The 19064-nt window shown below is 44.4% G+C and overlaps 1 protein-coding gene across 1 annotated transcript in view; it reads left to right on the top strand.

The window, feature by feature from the left end:
• Window positions 1-19064, top strand: part of MCPH1 (microcephalin 1) — a gene marked incomplete at both ends in the record, with an annotated part of 174063 nt that overhangs the window by 38461 nt on the left and 116538 nt on the right. The window contains 2 exons of the mRNA XM_080710905.1: window positions 7575-7612; window positions 9922-10084. Of these exons, the coding sequence (XP_080567031.1) occupies window positions 7575-7612; window positions 9922-10084 (201 nt within the window). The remainder of the gene's footprint in view (window positions 1-7574; window positions 7613-9921; window positions 10085-19064) is intronic.

A 19064-nucleotide genomic window follows, 5' to 3' on the forward strand; every position in this document is an offset into this window, starting at 1 on the left:
GTCACTTCTGTCCAATAAGATGTGAAAGGAAGTCTTACTGGGAGGTTCCTGGAAAAAGGGTTCTCTCACTAGAGATAGCCCTGGGAAGAAATGGCTGGATGGGTCCCCTGGAAAGACAGCCTGAGGTGGAAGCCAAAAGCGAGAAGGAAAGAAAGGCAGGGGCTGGGAGGGCAGAGGGCAGGCAGCTTGTGGCTCTTACGGCTTCTTTCCACTGACATCAGAGGGATGTTGCAGGGGGACGTGTTGCTGCGTTTGCCGTATGATCTAATGCATACTTACAGAAAGGCATAGCTGTGCTCAGGATCCCCAAACGCCAGACCTCCCAAGCAGGTTTTACGTCCCTTCTCTGGAGGAACAATGATGGCCTCTCCAGTGATCAGCTTTGGGTTGCTGCCCTTCGCTAAGTCTTTCTCACTCTACTCCTGTTAAAAGTTACTGCTTTCTAAATACTCAGGAATGTAAAAAGTATTGCATATTAGCTGAAGATGATTTTTATTTAAAAAATGGAAAAAAAGCCAGACTACTGAGAAGGGAAGAGGTGACAGATAAAAACTACAATTTAAAGTCAATAAGGCATCATTACAGAATCTTATAAAATATGAGGCTTTAAAAGAGATTTTTGGCATCTGTCTCTGTGGCTTTTGGATATGAGTTCAGATTTCCTTCATATATCAATGGTGAGTCCATATAAGAAAATAATAGCATGTATGACAACTGTCAAAACTGGGAAAAATCGGCATGAAGCACTTATTTCATCTCCTTTATTACCGATTTTCTATTTCAAATACTTTTTCAGTTATACTGTTCTATTTCCTGTGGAATTATCTTCTGCCTTTCATTTTTGAATATGTTTGCTGTTCATAATGTACTTCTGTCCCTTAAAAAATACACTAAAATCTGTCATAGTATTTGGTAGAGTTGTGTCCTTTTTTATTGTTGATATTTTTTACTGTGTTTTAAATTTTCTTAGATGAATCCTAACAGAAAGGAAGGACCATGGATAGGAAAGGAGAGTCAGAAATAGTTTTAAGTGTGCAATCTGTGGCATAACCCTTGAGGAGTCTGCGGGTGGGGAGATTTTAGTCTTTCCAAGTAACATTGTTGGCTAGGGACTCCCTGGAATTTGCATACCCCCCACCTGGTTTGGTAAATTGGGATTATATGCAGAGTGGTTGGTGAGAATTGGGGAAGGGCTGAGTAAGTGATGTGTGCGTGTATGCCCCTGCCATCTTATGCTACATTAAGATGCATGAATACACTACACCAATATCCTGCGTATTGCTGAGTTCCAAGCCATTTGTTTGGGGAGGGTGCCCCTGTTGTCCAGCCTTTCCACTTGCTCCTGAATGGCTCCCTTGAGGAAGCCCGGGCTGGGCTCATCTTCACCTCCCTGGTGTCAGGTGGCCTCCTCGCCTCGGTGTCTTTGCTGTGTTAGTGTAGATCCCGTCAGAATTTCAGTTTTAGATGTTAAGTTTGCTAAATAAAACATCTTAGTACGTGAGGTGATATTCATGTATTTCTTAACAATTTGGACATTCATGATAAATTACTTGGATATGTTTTCTTTGCTTTTTTACTCTAGAAAGTAATCTTTACTCCATACAGTGAACATTCAAATCCGATACTGATGCTGTATTGATCCTCATTATTGCAGTATTTAAGAACATTTAGCAAGGGCATTACATTTTTAGAGAAATGAAACCTGAATATTAATGGTCCTTGTAATTCTAATAAATACATTTCACATAAAGAAGGACAACTGTTAGGAAATTGTTAAGAAAATTAAAAGAATTTAGGTCCAGTTGTCTGTAGTAAACAGTTTTAGGAATGGAATTTATCGCATTGAAGAGAGATGCTTACGTGAGCTGCCCATTCACATAAAGAAGGACAACTGTTAGGAAATTGTTAAGAAAATTAAAAGAATTTAGGTCCAGTTGTCTGTAGTAAACAGTTTTAGGAATGGAATTTATCGCATTGAAGAGAGATGCTTACGTGAGCTGCCCACCTAAGAGACTGGGGCCTCGGGCCCTGGGTGAAGCCTTTTAGAAGATGCCTTAGATGTTGTGGCTTCCAGGGATCTGGAAAATACGGCATCCTCTGGGAGCGGTGTGGGGGCGCTTTCCCAGAATTCCCTTTTGCTGTATTCGGCTTGCTCATTTGTATTCTCTCTATAGTCAAAATTCCTAAAGTTGTATGATTCTTATAGTGCCCGTACAGCTCCATGAGCTTATGTCAGTGGCAAACAAAATCAGGAATCTTTGCAAATAGGTGAATTATCTCCAATTTCATCTAGTAGCCGGGCGTGGGCTTGTAATCCCCGCCCTTGGGAGGCGGAGACAGGAGGATCGCGCACGTTCGAAGCCAGCCGCTCTGGCTTAAGAGACTCTGTTTCCAAAAAATAAAAATGTATAAAATAGGTCTGGGAGTGTAGCCCGGAGATAGAAGGGCTTCCAGGAACCCCAGTACCATCAAAAAAAGAAGAAAAAAAAAAAGGAATAGTAGTTTTAATGCTTACCTAAAAACCGGAACCTAAATCCAAAAGGCTTCAAAGAATGTTTTATTTTTAAAATGTTATCACAAATAAAACAAGTCCATTTGTTTAATCTGACTTACCTTTGATCTTATTGAGAGAAAATCAACCACAGTTTCCCAAATGTCACATCCTTCCCTCCCTCTCCCTCCCTCTCTTTTCGACCCAGTCCTTTAGAGTTTCCCAAGAAAGCTCTAGTCTAATTAAATACAGTGTCCTCTCGTGCCCCGTGGCTTCTCCCTCTTCGGAGCCACTTCAGGATCCTGCTGGTCTGCGCAGCTACGCGTGGACCAGCACTTTCCTGTCCGGGAGCAGAGTCCTGCCCCTTCTTTTTCCACTTAATCCTACTTTGTAGGATTGTTTTCTTCTCCCTGTAATAGCACTCTATAGTAGGCATGAGAAGATAAGACCAGAATAAGAGCAGGAAGCTTGAATTTCATTGTAATGTATTACAAATAATAACAAAGTCTTCAGCTTTTCTTGGGCTGTCCCTATACTGCTTTTTCATTTCTGAGCTCCTGTACTTTTAACTGAGTGTTTTGATGTGGACCTCACACCTGTCTGCTCTTACGCTTGATGAACACGAGTGAGCCCTGAACACGTGAAGCCCAGCGCCACCTTTGTGTTTCTCTGCTGACTCTCCCGTCTTCATCAGCACTTGCAGAAGCTCATCGCTGTATTTCTTACCTTGTCTTGGCTCTTGTCGCAGCCGGGAAGGGCAGCCTGCAGGCACCACAGTGTCCACAGAGACGAGTTTCCACCCCATCCCTTCCTGATAACCTCAGAGAAAAACAATTCGTGGTCACAAAATGAGGCTGGTGTCATTAGATTTATTTTATGGGTCAAGCAAGAACAGTAATTCACCATGAAGGCCTTAAGTTTGAGTCGTGGAACTCACTTTTCAGAAGTATTAGATGGTGCATTCGAAGCCTCTTCAGTCTGGAAAGCCATTGGATTTCACCTGCAGTACTGAAATCCTGGTGCATTCCCTCTTTCTGAGATCCCCAATGTATCCTCTGGATCCTGGGCCTGCCGCCAAATGGCCTTCCTCACTCCGGTGTGAAGCCCAGGGCCTTGCAAGCCAGGTCCCGGCCTGTCTTCCCAGGAGGACTTGCAAGCCCTGGGTCTGTAAAGCCAGCCCAGGCCCCCTTCTCAAATATGACATTTCGGGCAAAGCCACACTTGTGAAGCAGTGTTTTCAGTTATGTCTGGATAACAAGGAAGACATGTTTTAACCAATGCAAACAATTATGTTTCCCTGAAAATAAAAATATTCAGTACCAGTTTCTAGATTCCAGAGAGGTCAGGCAGGAAGAATAAAATATTTCATAATGTTCCCTTTCTGTTTATAAAAGCACATGAGACATGGGCAGCATGAGGAGGTAAAGGGCCTCCTTTTAAATTACAGCACGACACGCTGCCACATCAGCCATCTCCCAAGCCGGGTCCTCCCTCAGTGGTCCAGATCGGCCCGGTAATGAAAGCTCTCTCTGCCTGATTCTGGCTTAGCAGTGCCATGAGTCCATCTGCTTCTTGACCAGTGTTCTGGAAATCTTGGCTTAATCCCCTGAGAGGGCCAGAATAGAACAAAAATCTGTAGATTATTACTGAGAGTTCTCAAAACTGAAAGAGCTAATGATGACAGTTTATTGCAAGAATAGTAGTGGCAGCTAACAAGTGAGGTTGGTCATGGTGTGCAGAGCAAAGCTTATACAGAGAATTCTGAAGGATTGATCCTGTTGTCCAAAAGTGGACATTGCATCTGGTTTATAAAAATGGAAAAGTCTTATAGAAAAGAGTCAGATAAAATGAATAGTCTCAAGATGTACTGTGTCACGAATATGTCAAGCATACAGTTAGAGGAAGGATAGCAAATTGGTTAACCTGGGATAAGACCTACATATCTGTGTATTAGTAATATTTCACCCATATAAATGTAACCTAGGGAAAACTAAGCATCTTTTTCGCCTCGACAGTTTTATTTCTAGCAGCTGCCTTTTTATAAAATAGAACAAATCTGTGTTTGTTTCCTCATATCTAGGAAATCTCAAACAGTTTTAGTTGTAAAAGATATCATGTAGGACTTGATTTGGAGAAGGCACCATATCAGAAGTTGCCAGGAACCTATAAACACTTGATTTAAGACAGGATCATGGGCTACTTAGAAATATTAAGGAGAAGTAATAGTCACTTATTAGGCCAGTAAATCTGGCTAGCTGTGGGAAGAACATGCACAAGAAAATAAAAATATTCATACTTAATACCAATAACTCAAAGACACACTTTTATTAAACCAAAAATACTACACTAGTTTTATTTGTCAAAGATTTACCTGAATATGGGAACTTAAATTTGGATAAGAATATTTTTTAGCACTGTTGAAAGTGTTATTGTTAGTTTAATTTCCTTAACTTCTGGGCATTTTATCTTTTTTGGAACCAGGGATCGAACCCAGAGCGCCAAACCTGCAAAGCAGGCGCTTTGCCACTGAGCTACATCCCGGCCCTACTGGGCATTTTAGAAATACTTAAATTATAGGTGCCTATTTATCTATAAGCCAATCAGAACAGAGTTTCTTTGAGAAATGATATGATCTCATTTAGTGGCCCTCTCTCTCCTGAGGGTTATCTCAAGGGTTATCTCCAGATGGGAGATGGAGGCTGAGGGCCCCCACTGACTGAGATTCCAGGACCAGAGTGGCTGGCCAAAGCCAGGGAACTGGACATGGGTGCTTCCGGGTGTTTCTCCCAGTGTGCTTTTACCTGGTGGACGGTCTGATTCCTAAGTGGTCTGACTGTGGCCAGGGTCCCTCACACAGGACACTTGTTTGTACTGGCCGACACTCTGTGCTCCTGTCTGGCTGTGACCAGGGTCTGTACTGGCCAAAGCTAGATTTCGCATTTCTATAGACAGAATTATTTGCACTACTGTCAATTTTCTACAACTTGCCAAATTGTAAATAGCTAAAAAATAATAATAGGCCTAAGCCCCCATGGAATCCTTAAACCCTGGGTGTATATATGCTAAATCACCCAAAGTGTTTCATAATTTCCCTCTCAGACCTTGACTTTATAACTGTTACCTTTTGGGCTGTATTTGCTTTATTATATAACTATTTCTCTATCCCTCAACCATCTCAGTTTTAAAATTGATTTCTAAGTTCTTGCAGACATCAGTACCTGTCATATTGTTAGGAGCTCCCTTGATTAATATAAGGCTTGTACTAGATGTGTCCTCATATGAGAGGAGACATGCTCATGGTTATTATCATCGGATTTCAGACTGCCATCTGTGTGTTGATTTTATGTCCTGCAACTTTGTTGGATATATTTATTAGTTGTCAGGGGTTATTTCTGGATCCTTTAGGAATTTCTGTGTACAAAGTCGTCTTTTCTGTAATAGAGATCGTCCTGCTTCTTCTCCCGTTTGAATGCCGTGCATTTCTTTTTCTTGCCTGCTTGCTTGGCTAGCAAGGTGCTTTGGTTCTGGGTGGGTTAGATTTGAGATCTTTATTAGACGTCTGGGTAAATGCCAGGTAAACAGAAGATTTGAGTCTGGAGGTCAGGGGACAGGTCCGTGCTAGAGGTGTGAAGTTGGGATTGTCCACTACGTGCCATCAGAGCTGGCATTTAAAGCCGTGTGGCCCCCACAGGAAAGTGAGACAGGAGCAGGGAAGAAGAGCCATGACCGAGGGCGGAGGCACAGGGAGAAGCTGAGTGTGGACCACCTCCAGGGTGGAGAGAGTGCCCTTCTCCCTGACCTGCACCTGTGTCTCGAGACGGGCACCGCCCACAGGTGGAACATCAGTGGCTCCTTTTGGATGGGTCCACAGAGCCATGTGGCCGGCCACATCTCTGGGCCTAGTCCGTGTTCATCAGGGGTGACACTGAAGAGCAGAATTCGGTTCTAGCAGAATCTCTTGAGGACTGGAGACACCACATAAAGGCCTTGTCACCAGACTTAACCCAGGCAGCTGTGTGGTCGTCTCATGCATGGCATCAAAACAGAAGAGCTGGCTGGAGCAAATTCCAGAGAGATGGCAGAGACTGGACACAGTCTTCACTCCCCAGAGTTCGTCCAGTGGATATCTTTGTGATGGATATAGATATCTGCGCTTTTTCTTCTCCCTTTGCTAAATATGTAGCCACAGGCTTCTTCACGTCCGTCCTTCTTGTCAGCCCACCATCTTTGAACACCTTCTCCGGTCCCATTTACTGCACAGTGACCAAGCAAGACACAGTGAGGGTGCAGTGTCTGCTTAATGGGCATGTTACACAAGTGGCTGAATTAATGGGAGTCCAGGAATAGTGTGAGCAGCGTGTGTGCATGCACACGCATAGATACACATGATTACACGTTCCCACAGAAGGCACATTTCCCTGCGTATGTTACCAGATTATTTTTAAAAAAAAAATCACTTCTGGCTAGTAGAATTACTCATATTCCTAATTAGAAATTTCCAAGACTTAAATATTTTGTAATCAATGTGCATTTTAATATACTTTTATTGGTGCCTTGTCAATGTGCATTTCTCAATAAGTAAAAAAAATATTTAAAGATTCTTCTTTTAAGAAAATACATGAAATTCTGGTTAATAGCAGGTGCTGATGCAATGAATAAAGTCTGTGGTTCTGTGTACACAGAAGGTGCTTGACCCAGGCAGATGAGAATATGGTTACCTGGTAGCTTTAGGAAAAGTAGGAAGCCACAAAAAATGCCATCCTCACCCCTTCTAGCTCTAAAGCCTGCACGCTGGCACATTCAGAGGTCTACTAGCTACTGGTAGAACACATTTCTAGAGAGAAATATTATTTTACTGTTATACTGTGTCTGGGTTATTTTGATTAGATTGCAAATACTATCTAAATTATCTTTTGGGCTGTTTTTTTCCAGGAATATAAAGGTGTTTTTTTCTTTGATATATGCTTACATGTTTATTTTTAAATGATGTAACTTTTTCAAAAACTCACTAAGGTTTATTTCTGTGGGAAAAATATTTTTTATGCTTTTGACTGTTTGTTGTTTCTTCTCTTGAAACCTCTAGCCAACAAGAACATTAGTCATGACGAGCATGCCATCTGAGTAAGTCCTTGTTTTGATAACTTCTATTCAGTGTGAAATTTGGCCTTTCATACCCACAGTTCTGTGTGCCTTTAGGCAATTTATAGATCTCTCCTGTATCACTTTGACTCCATATAATTCATACGTGAAAAGGAAAACCTTATTTAAATAGGAACAGAAATAGAAACAGAAATTACGCTAAATTTTTGGGGGTTTTAGACAACATTAAGAGGCTGTGTGTTATTTTTATATTCCTTTTGCTTGCTTTAATTTCTAATGACCTTCTTTTCCCACCCCTCCCCCCACTTGTGAGTGTTCAATAAGTGGAGCTGAAACCTTTTCATTAAAGGTCTTAAAGACATGCTGCGGTAGAATTATCTGCCTAAAGCGGTCATCCAAGCGTATTGTGGAAGGGTTAATGGCTCGCTGGCATGCTCTTATCATCTGCCTAAACATTAGCACAATAAAGAACATCCAACCAAAATACTCGACTATATTCTATGTGGCAGATTTTTGAGTTCCTGTTTAAAGGGGGAAACCATGTTTTTTACATCAATCTTGGGTTTTGAGGTTTTAAGACATTCATCAAAACATCGGGACACTGGGGTGAAAGGGGTGCTGTGGAGCTTGTGTTTAGACCACTTTCTGTCACAGGCTCCCTTTCCTGCCTGGGGCATGGAAATTCAAATACCATACATTATGTATTGGGGAAGGAGCTTACTCATAATTCTCCTAAGTGTATTATGAAATATATTGAATGTTCCTGATAGCCTCCTACAGAAATGAATATTGAATATGGCTTTATATTTTTAAAAGTCCATATTTGTTCCCTAAATTTAAAAAACCAAACCTTAATGACTAGCTATTTTCTTCAATCATATTATTTTCTTCTTATTATTATTTTTTTTTATCTTAGGCTCCTTGTATTTGTTTTTACGAACAGGACCTAAACATTATGATTCTACATTGATTAGAGCTAAATAAGTGATGTGTGCGTGTGTGCCTCTACCACCTTGTACCCCATTAAAATGTATGACTACAGTGCACAAATAAATAAGACACTTTGTATTAACTTACACATTCAGCATACTGCTGGCCAGCCAGAATCGGCATGGAGAAAATCAGATATTCAGAAACAAAGAGTTCTTTAGGTCTAGTTGAGGGGTTTTTACTTCATTTTGCTTTGTTCTAGATTTCTTTTGTCTTTTTTAGTCTGTATTTTTTTTTTCTAGATTTAGTATTTTTCATGGCACTTGGGCGCACAGCCTCTCTGGTTCAAGTGGCTGCAGGGCCAGATCATAACCCACGCGCTCTGCCCTCTAGTGCCGTGGCCAGAGTCACCGGAGATCAAAGGGCCAAGGACCGTTAGGCTGGGGAAGAGCATAAACGCTCTGTACCAGCACAGAGTGCAGCAGCCTCTGTGCTTTGCGATGCGGCCTGTGGAGAGGGGAGTCACCTGTTGCTTACACAGCACATCTCAGGGTGGCCTAGAAAGCTTTCACATCCTTGGCGTTTCACTGGGAATTTCCAAACCTCATTAGACGACAGAGACAAAAGCAGTATGTCAGAACTAAAGACCTTAGAGAGAAAGAGGGGAGAACTGAAGAGTTGTTTGGTAAGGAAGTCAGATATGTTTGTATTGAATTTAACTTATTTATACATCTGTTGGTGCATTGGAATTCTGCACTATAGTGAGGTTCAAAGTGATAACACATGCATGCACACAGTAGGACTATTCAAAAAACAAAACAAAAGGAATATAAGGCTAAAGAGAATGATGGCCCAGAAGACATACAATACTAAACTTTGTGAAATTAAGGCATCTCTAGTTGCCATAATCTTCAATATAATAATACTAAATAAAGATGACTGTTTTTTCCTCTAAGGAGAAAAACTCTACGTATGATACTTTTAAAAAGGTTTTATTTTCAAAATAAATAAAATAAGAATTTTGTTTCTGACCAAGATTTGGTTCTGAGGATGGTTCAAATGTGCCTGAGAACCTACTAGCTGTTGGGGAGAAGAGAACATAGCTGGTGCCAGGCTGGGCCCTGCCCTTGTCTGCCAGGGACCCCAGAGAAGCCATGCACGGCCCCGGGGCCCATTTCCTCAGCCACTAAAATAGAGAAGTTAGAGTTGATCTGAAGCTTTTTTTATTTCCTCAAATTTTACGCCACTGATCGTAAAGCAGCTAAGACATGAGCACTATAACCAAATCAACTTTAAAATTTTAGCTTTCTTAGGTTTTTTAAATTGTATTCAGCATCACCACCTCCATGTCCTAGTGCAACAAATCCATCCCCGTTCTTGCTGTCTTCCCTACTGGCTAGGAAGCAGAGTGTCATCGTCCAGGTGGTGAAGAAGTTGAAAGGCTTTTCATTGGCCCCCGAAGTCTGTGAGACCACCACTCACGTGCTGGCCGGGAAGCCTCTCCGCACCCTCAACGTGCTGCTGGGAATCGCGCGTGGCTGCTGGGTTCTTTCTTACGAGTGGGTAAGTCCTGTGCTTGGATTCCGTATTTCAAAGCTGGAGATGTTTGACGGGCTTGGTCATCCTGGGTGACAACACCTGAGCTGGAACGTGCACTCCTGGCCCCAATCCTCTCTGAGAGCAAGGGACACTGTTCTTCCTCCAGCTGGTGCTGGCCTCACCTGGAAAGGATGGTGAGGCTGGAGGCAGGAGCAGGAGGACCCTCCAGGGTGGACTCTCAGCCCTCGGAGCAGACTTGGACTGGAACACCAAGGACGCTTTCTCACACTCAAATGAGCGTTGCTCCGTGTTTGACCAAAAAATAGTGTGACCTGCACTAGAGATGGTTTGAAAAGCCAAAACAACCCAGTGATTGTTTTTACAGATGGATTTACTTAGGATGAAACATGCTTACTTAATCCCATTTGGCTGTTTTGTCTTGTGCACATCTATCCGTAGCATTATTTGTCCTGGTTTCTGTGCATTAAAGGTAGTTTTAAAAAATAAATCAGTTCCCTAATTCATAAAAATTAAAATGGTCTTGCCCATTCTATTTTTACTTTGATCCTCCGCCTACGGTCCCTCCAGACCATCACTCTCCGTGAGAGCGGCATCATTTGTCACTTCACGTTCAGCTGCCCACCCTCCTTCCTTTCCCCCAAGGATGCCTTATGTTAATACTTTACTAGCTGAAGCCAGTGGAATTATACTATGCAAACAAACTACAGATGTACTTTTAAGAATGGCTCTAGCTGTTTTCCTGTGTCATAACTTAAATCTATTGCTCTCTTACAAGAGATTTAAGAGATTAATGCTTAAAATTAGGAAGTACAAAAGGTTGAAAATTTAAAAAAAGGTACTATTTGCATTGATGGAGATTGGGGATTACCTTACCTAATTATGCCTTAGCACTACTTTTTGTTTATTTGTATTAGATGTAATATTTAACTCTAGCGTTAGTGTATGAATTCCCTGTTTCCAGTTATTTCCGATTGTATCTTTTTCTTCATCGGTCAACTCTTCTTTTCATTTTGTTTCAAAGGAAAATGTTCTTCATCTTTTATAAAGATACTTATCTGAACTTTATTCTGTACCCAATCTATTCTTCTGGGACTTTGAGAAGTACAGAGAAACCTGACAAAAGAATTTGGCATTTACTGTTGACTTGCAGAAAGACCTACTCCCTAGATTGTCTATATGTCTCTGCTCAGTGTCTGGCCAGTTTTCCACTAATCATACACAAAAACGTAACTGGATGAAAATTTAAAGTATGGTAGCTCCCTGGGTTTACCTGATATGAGAAAAGCAGACATACAAACACACCATCATTATTATCATCATCATTGTTATTATTATTGCAGTACTGGGAATCTAGTACCTCACACACATGAGGTAAGCTCTCTGCCACTGAGCTACATCTCCAGCAGTTAAACACATTATTATGTTAATGAACATCTAATGTTCAGGCTAGACTCCTTGCCTGGAGGAAAGAAACTAAAACATTCAGTTGGGCAAGTGAATGGACAAAGCACAAGTGCTACAGGGCAAGAAAAGGAAATAAAGGGCACTTGGAATAAAAAGGAATAACTAGCTATCTTTACTTTAAAAATGGCATGATTGGCCGGGCGTGGTGGCGCACGCTTGTAATCCCCGCGCTTGGGAGGCAGAGACAGGAGGATCGCGCTGGCTTAGGAGACCCTGTTTCCAAACAAAAATGTAAAAGTAGGTCTGGGAGTGTAGCCCAGAGGTAGAAGGGCTTCCAGGAACCCCAGTACCACCAAAAAAAAAAAAAAAAAAAAAAAAAATGGCATGATTGTTTATGGAGACAGTTTCCAAAAACCTACTTGAAAGCTTATAGAGCAAATTAAGTTAAATAAGTTGTCAGGATATAAGGTCAGCATTGAAATACTTAACTACAAGTCCAATAAAGTATGGGCAAGATATATAAACTAAAAACTATAAAATACTGAGATAACAAAATCAAATAACTACACATAGAGACATACCATGTTCATGGATTCAATAGACTTAACACATTCCCATTCAGTATCTCAGCAGAATTCTTAAAGAAAGATAAACTGATTCTAAAATTTATATAGAGTTATCAAGGAACTGGTAAAGCCCAAACAATTTTGAATGAGAAGAGCAAAGTTGCCAGACTGGCTTTACATAACTTTAAGTCTTCCTCTATTTCTGGACTCTCCATTCTACTGAACTGTTTCTGCTAATCACATATACCTTGATTACTGCCATGACATGGTCCCTTGGGTGTGACGAGCACAAAGCAACTCAATGGAGAGACTCAGTCTTTCCAACAAATGGTGCTAGAGAACCTGGATATTTATAAGCAAAAGAAGAAGAAGGAGAAGGAGAAGAAGAGATGAAGAAAAGAAGAAGAACTACTTCACCCTATGCCTTGTACTTAAAAATAACTCATAACTAAATCTAAACTTATAAAGCTCTTAGAAATAAAATGCAGGATCCAAAATCTTCACAACCTCAGTTTGGGCAGAGTTCTTCGGCATAAAACAAAAAGCATGCTCTATAACAGAAAAAAATGATAATTAGACTTTATCAAAACTGGAAGATTTTTCTCTGTGAGAGACATTAATTATAAAGAGAACATAGCAGGCTTTTAATATTACCAATATTAGTAAATCTCACATGGAATAAAGAACTTTCAAAACTCAACAAGAATACAAACAGCCCAAACAAAAATTGAATCCCCCCCAAAATTTTTTGAACCAACATTTCACCAGATTCACAGACAACAAATAAATACATGAACAGATACAGTCTTTCTACTCATTGTAGAAATGCAATTTAAACCCACAATGACATACTATAGTGCATCCATTAGAAGAGCTAAAATGGAAAATCATGACAATCCCCTAGCAGGACAACTAGAACCCTCCTCTGCTGCTGGTGAGTGTGAAAAGTTGAACACAGAAAAATTGTGCAACAGTTTCACATAAAGCTTGTGCCAACTACTGTTTCACTGAGTAGTACTACTCACAGATATTTACTCCAGAGAAATGAAGGTTTACGTTTACACAGAATTTGGTTCTTGAGTAGCAGCATGACCTCTGATGGCCCAGACCTGGAGACAATACCATGGTCACTCGGTGGCGAGTGGATGAGCAAATGGGTCCATCCACCCAACGGATCAGCCAGTGATAAGGAAAGAATGGTACAAGCCAGACCGGGGTGACTCTACTGCATTAGAGCAAGAGGACAGAGCCAGTATCTGAGTCACATGCTCTATGGTCCCAGTGCCTGTTATTCTGTAAAAGGTAGAGCTGTTGGAAGGAGAAAGGTGAGCAGTCCCCAGGAGCTGAGCTAGGAATAGGCTGTGAGTACAGCAGGCAGCATCTCAGCCATCCTGGAGGTGCTGAATTGTTCTGTTAACACACAGGAATGTGTGTACACACACATACACACACAAGTTAATTTTCCTGATTGTGATGTTTTGTAAAAGGTTCACATCACATAGCTCCTGAATGAAGATGTTTAAACGCTCTGGCACTGGGGGTTCACTACTGTGGGTTAGAACCAGGTTTCGTTTGTGCACCTAGCCGTTCCACAATCCTCCCGTCTCTTCAGCCGCTGCCTTTGATCCCACAGCAGCACTTAATGTCATCTCTTCTGTCTTAACACATTACTTTAATTTTTACATGTCACTTTTCCTGGATTCCTCTTTTCCTTCTGTGTATTCTTCTCCACCTCTTTCTTGACAAAATGTCCCAAATGCTTGTCTGCCTCGTTCCCTCTTCCCGGCTTCCCACGAGGTCTCCAACACATCCCATCTGACCACCACCTACTCCAGCACCTGCGCCAGGACGGAGAGCACGACCCCACCCTGGAAGTCCCTCGAGCCCCATCTCTGGATGGAACCCTCTGCCTCATCTTTCACACTGATCAACCCTTTACTCTTCCTTGGATTTAGTATTTAAACATGGAGCTCAGTTTGCCCTGATTCCTGCACTTTTTATTACCGCAGCATATAGAACTGTGTTGGAATTAGCAGAGCTGCAAACAGCCCTGTCAGCCCCTGTGTGCTACCTACATGAACCAGGTGCCCCAGGGGGGCAGGTCCTCTTCTCCCTTTGGAGGACAGCCCCAGGCTTGGCTTGCCCCATTCCCACCCTTCTCCCCACAGGACCCCAGGGCTGCAAGTCTGAGCTGGGAGATTCCATAAAGATCCACTCCACATCCAGACAATGGCCTCCCTCCCAAGAGGCAGGCGGGCTCTGCTTGGGCAGCGAGGGGGGAGGACCGGAGCACCCTCCCGCAGGGGGAGCGTGACTGGCCGCTGTGCGCCACCCTGGCTTCTTCCTGCCTGCGCCCTCCCAGCTCCGTCTTCCTGGTGGGCCAGTTTCCATGCACACAGGGCAGTGGTGTGCAGATTCCCCACCTCGCACAAGCAGGGCTAGATCTATGCGGGAGCCCCCGAGCCAGGTGGGGCCTTGGGTTCTTGTTTCTGGCTCTCGTGTCTGGCTTTTCGTATTGGACAGATTTCATACTTTTTTCTTGACATTCAGCAGCACTTTATTTCATATACTTACTTTTTATGAAGAGAAAAGGATTGTTTTGGCTCACCGGTCTGCAGTGCTTTCGGAAGCCAGCGACAGCTATGGTTGAAAGGCTCTCATGCCCTGGCCTCCCCACCTAGCTGGGCGTTCCAGTTTCACCATGCACACTCAGTCTCTGTCTCCTTTCCCTGCCGACGTCTCTCTCCTACCTCCACTAGTGTCGGGCTACCTAGGCTTGTGCTGTTTCCTCTCTCTTTGTGGTTTCACTTTGGCCTCGTGCCCCCAGAGTCAAAAACTCAAGTGCCTTCAGGAACAGAAGGTGGGGGACTTGCAGGTGCAGGAGAGGGGACAGGAGCGATGATGTAGACATCTGTGTCTAGATGTCATCTGTGTCCCTAGAAAGACATTTAGCCACTACAGGAAAGTGGAACCATTTTAGTCTAAGAAAAACTCCCAACACGCGGGCGTCTAGGCTGAGATCCTAACTCCATGACTTTCAGTAGCATTAACACCTGGATGGCTCACAGAGAGCCCCGGCCGCGCGCTGATCTCTGCATCCTTACCGCCAGCTGCTTCCTCACTCGGAATCTTCACTCCGGTGTCTTGTTCCCAGCATGTGAGACTGTATTCTGCTTCTTTCCTGGACTCCAATACATGCCTCTCCCATTTCCCCTGTCTCCTTCCATTTCACCTTGCCAGAAATTGAGGTGAATCCCTCCCTCTCCACATCAGCAAGTGTTACCAGTTAGCGCTGGCATCTGTACACCTGCCCATCTCTACCGCCACGCCCCAGTCACCTCCAGCTCTCGGGGCGTGCTGGTCTCCCTGGAGCCTCTTCCTTTTACGGATGCAGGAGGAGCAGGGCCCCGGGATTTCCATCCGCCGTCATCCATCTGCAGCACCAGCAGCTCACACTTGATGATGTCTCCTCCTAACATCCACTCCCCTAGAACCAGAGCATTCCACAGGCAACCCAGACATCTTGGGACTTTGCCCAAAAGTACTCGTGCATAGCCCTAAGAATTAAACGCTTAATAAAAGCATGGCTCTTGTTAGCAGCAATGTCTAATGTCATCAATATCAGATCGTTATTATTATCATTATTATTATTTTGTGGTACTGGGGATTGAACCAGTGACCATTCTACTTCTGAGCTACACCTCCAACTCTTTTATTTTGAAACAGGGCTTTGCCTCACCAAGTTGCTGAGGCTGGCCTCGAACATGCCATCCTTGTGTCTCTGCCTTCCAAGTACTGGGATTACAGGAGTGCCCCACAATGCCTGGCTTACCTTCTTATTTTTTAAGTACTTTGTTTAAATCAGGAGCCATTTGAAGAAACCATTTTCCACAGAGCTACCCAAGTTATGTTGGGGTGTGTGTGTGTGTGTGTGTGTGTGTGTGTTACTGGGGGTAAAACCCAGGGGCCTTTCTACCTCCAGGCTATACTCCCAGACATATATAATATACTTTATTTGGAAACAGGGTCTCTCTAAGTTGCTGAGAGCCTCACTCAGTAGCTGAGGCTGGCTTGGAACCTGTGCAATCCTCCTGTCTCAGCCTCCCTAGCGCTAGGATTACAAGTGTGTGCCACCGCTCCAAGTTAAGTTTTAACTTAGCTTGGTGATGTCGTCTTGCAGTGGCTTGTCCTTGAGCTTGGGGTGGCGTCCTCAGTCCTCCAGGGTGTCTGCCTGGCCTGCTGCTCTCTCAGCTGGCACACTCCCTGTCCGGTGCCCGTCTCCCTCTTCCTACTGAGCCTTACACGGACAGCCCGTTCGCGGTCACCTAGTTGGCTTCATCCGTCATGTCTCTCCTGATCCTTCTTTAGGAAAGTCTTTTCCCACCCCCGGCCCCCAAAAGGAATAGTTAGACTCCACTTTGCGCGTCTTAGATAAGATGTCAAAATTACAATGAATCGCGTGTGTGGTCATTGAATGCCGTTGTCTGCTTCAGACGGGAGCACAGAGACCGGGTCTGTTCTCGCCTCTGCCTCCCCTGCGCCTGGTGCAAAAGCACCATGGAGAAGAGGATGAGCAAAGAACCCACCTCGCTTGCAGGGTATGACAGGAATATGTTTCACATAAGGAACACCAGCATCTGATGGCCCCATCCATCCCCCCGCTTGCTGGATTTCCTTTTAGTAATCATGCAGTCTTGGTTGTATTGCTGCCCTTAAAGTATGAGTCATAGGAGTGTATCTCAGATACTCCACTGTAGTGGAGGATGTCCACTGAGGGACCCTGGGCGTGCTGCTGAAGTCGATGGACTTCCCCTTTTGCCGTGTTGTTGCTGACCTCATTTTCTGAAGGAGACTGATATGCAGGAACCCTCCGCAGTTGGCTTCCATCCTAACTCGAGTGGATTTGGGGATGGGCACATCCCGTGCCCTTCACGGCACCTACCCGCCCCGCATGGTGCTGCAGTCAGCTCTGAGGCAAATACTCTTGATAATAGGAACCCTTAAGAAAGTCCTGCTCTTCCCCTCCTGGGGGAAACTGCTGGCTCCTAAGGCCTGGTGGACACTCAAGTGTGCCGACTTGCCCTTTGTGAAGGGACCTGACGGCAGTGCCTGCTTTGTGGGATTGTGTGAAAAGCAGGAAATGAGCCTGCATGGCACAGCACATTCACAAACCGAGGGACATGGATGTGGCACCTCGGGGGCAGTTTCTCTGGTGACTCCCATGGGCCCCGATGCATTAATTTCATAAGAACAATAGACATGGTTCATGGTGTTCTGGGTTGATATGCTTTCATTGATTTGAATTGTGTAAAGTTAAGCTTTTAAAAAGCCTAGAAAGATGCAGAAGGAGGAAGGCCACCACGTGAGCACAGTGGCAGAGCTGGAGGGAAGCCCCTGCAAGGCAGGAAGCTAGCGCCAAGGATTTCTGCAGCCCCAGGCCTTTGAGAGCAGCCTGAGCGGGTCCTCGCTGCAGCCTGCAGGGGGCGCCAGCGGTCCAGCACTCGGCCGAGGACTTCAGACACCACAGGGACTGGCTGTGTTACCAACAAGAAGAAAGGGTTCAGAAACACAGCTTGAAGGAAAACTTAAGGAAGAGACACTGAAAAGAGAACAGGATGAGGGGCCTGACCTCGGCGCATTCCGCAGCCGCGTTCCCGCGGAGGTGCTGCTCGCTTGGTGCCGCGGGGGAGCGGGCCAGCCCTCGGGGACACTGGCGTGCTGCTCCAGAGGAAAGCAAGCCCGGCCTGAAATAGAACTTGGAGTCAGAGTGTCCTCGGGGAGCGAGCGATGCTAGCAAGATGCGTGCACGGAAGCCTCCGGTTAGTAGTCACCTTCCAGCTTGCGTGGGCCACTACAGTGACTTTGAATAGCGGTAAAGCAGGTGCCTCTGCATTGAATGGGATCTTTCTTCGACCAAGCCGGGCGTGAGGCCACAGGTCCTGCTACAGACACAGCTTCTGACGGGCTCCTCTCCTCTGCATCCATTACCTCACAGCAGATCCTTTCCACTCTGAAGGCGAAACCAACGAAGAGCTCTTCAGAGAATAAGAAATGAGAATTGCGATTTAAATGTTCTACTGAAAACACACCCCTGCGCGGTATGAACGTGCCTGCTGTGTTGGGGGCTTCTACACATTGGCCTTGTTTTATTACAGTCGTTTGCAGTGTTCAGATCAGCGGTCCCTTTACCTTAAAGCTCTTTTGAAGTAGAAAATGCACAAGATCATAACTCAAGACCCAGGCCTCAGATAGCTTAACAGTTAGTAGGACAATAAGATGAAAAAGATTTAAAAGTCGCATGTCACAGTGTATCTAAAGGCAAACTGCACCTCTCGGGCTGATGGGGGATCCTGCAGGCTGTCACATTATTATCCTCGGGCCCCATATGCCGTGGGACGGGCACGACAGCACTGCCTGCTGCCGGGAGCATCTGGCCGAAGCCCAGCGAGAACCCCTGGCCGCTGACTCGCACTCATGGGAAAGCCTGCTCTTCTAGTCAGAGAAAAGAACTGCTTCTCCTGACGTGCTGCATCCTTGAATTTTTTAAAGAAATTCAGTGATTACAAGCATAGTACATTTCTTTGACAGAAGATGGTTGCTGCCACCATTCATAAAGCCATTCCAAGCTGGACATGGTGGTGCCACATGCCAGTATTTGGGAGGCTAAGACAGGAAGATCACAGGTTCGAGGCCAGCCTCAGCAACTTACTGAGACACAGTTTTAAAATAAAAAATAAAAGGGGCTGAGTATGTAGCCCAGAGATAGAGAATGTCCCTGGGTTCAATCTCTAGTACGAGAGAGAGAGAGAGAGAGGGGGGGGGGAGAAGAAGGAGGAGGAGAAGGGGAGGAGGAGGAGGAGGAGGAGGAAGAAGAAGGAGGAGGAGGAGGAGGAGGAGGAGAGGAGGAGGAGGAGGAGGAGGTGGAGGAGAAGAAGAAAGAAAAGAGCAAGCAAGCCATTTCACACAATTCCTAAAGCTTAGTACCCACTTTAATATCCATCTGGAGTGTGTAT

The sequence above is a fragment of the Muscardinus avellanarius genome (assembly GCF_963383645.1).
Source record: "Muscardinus avellanarius genome assembly, chromosome: 14".
NCBI lineage: Eukaryota > Metazoa > Chordata > Mammalia > Rodentia > Gliridae > Muscardinus > Muscardinus avellanarius.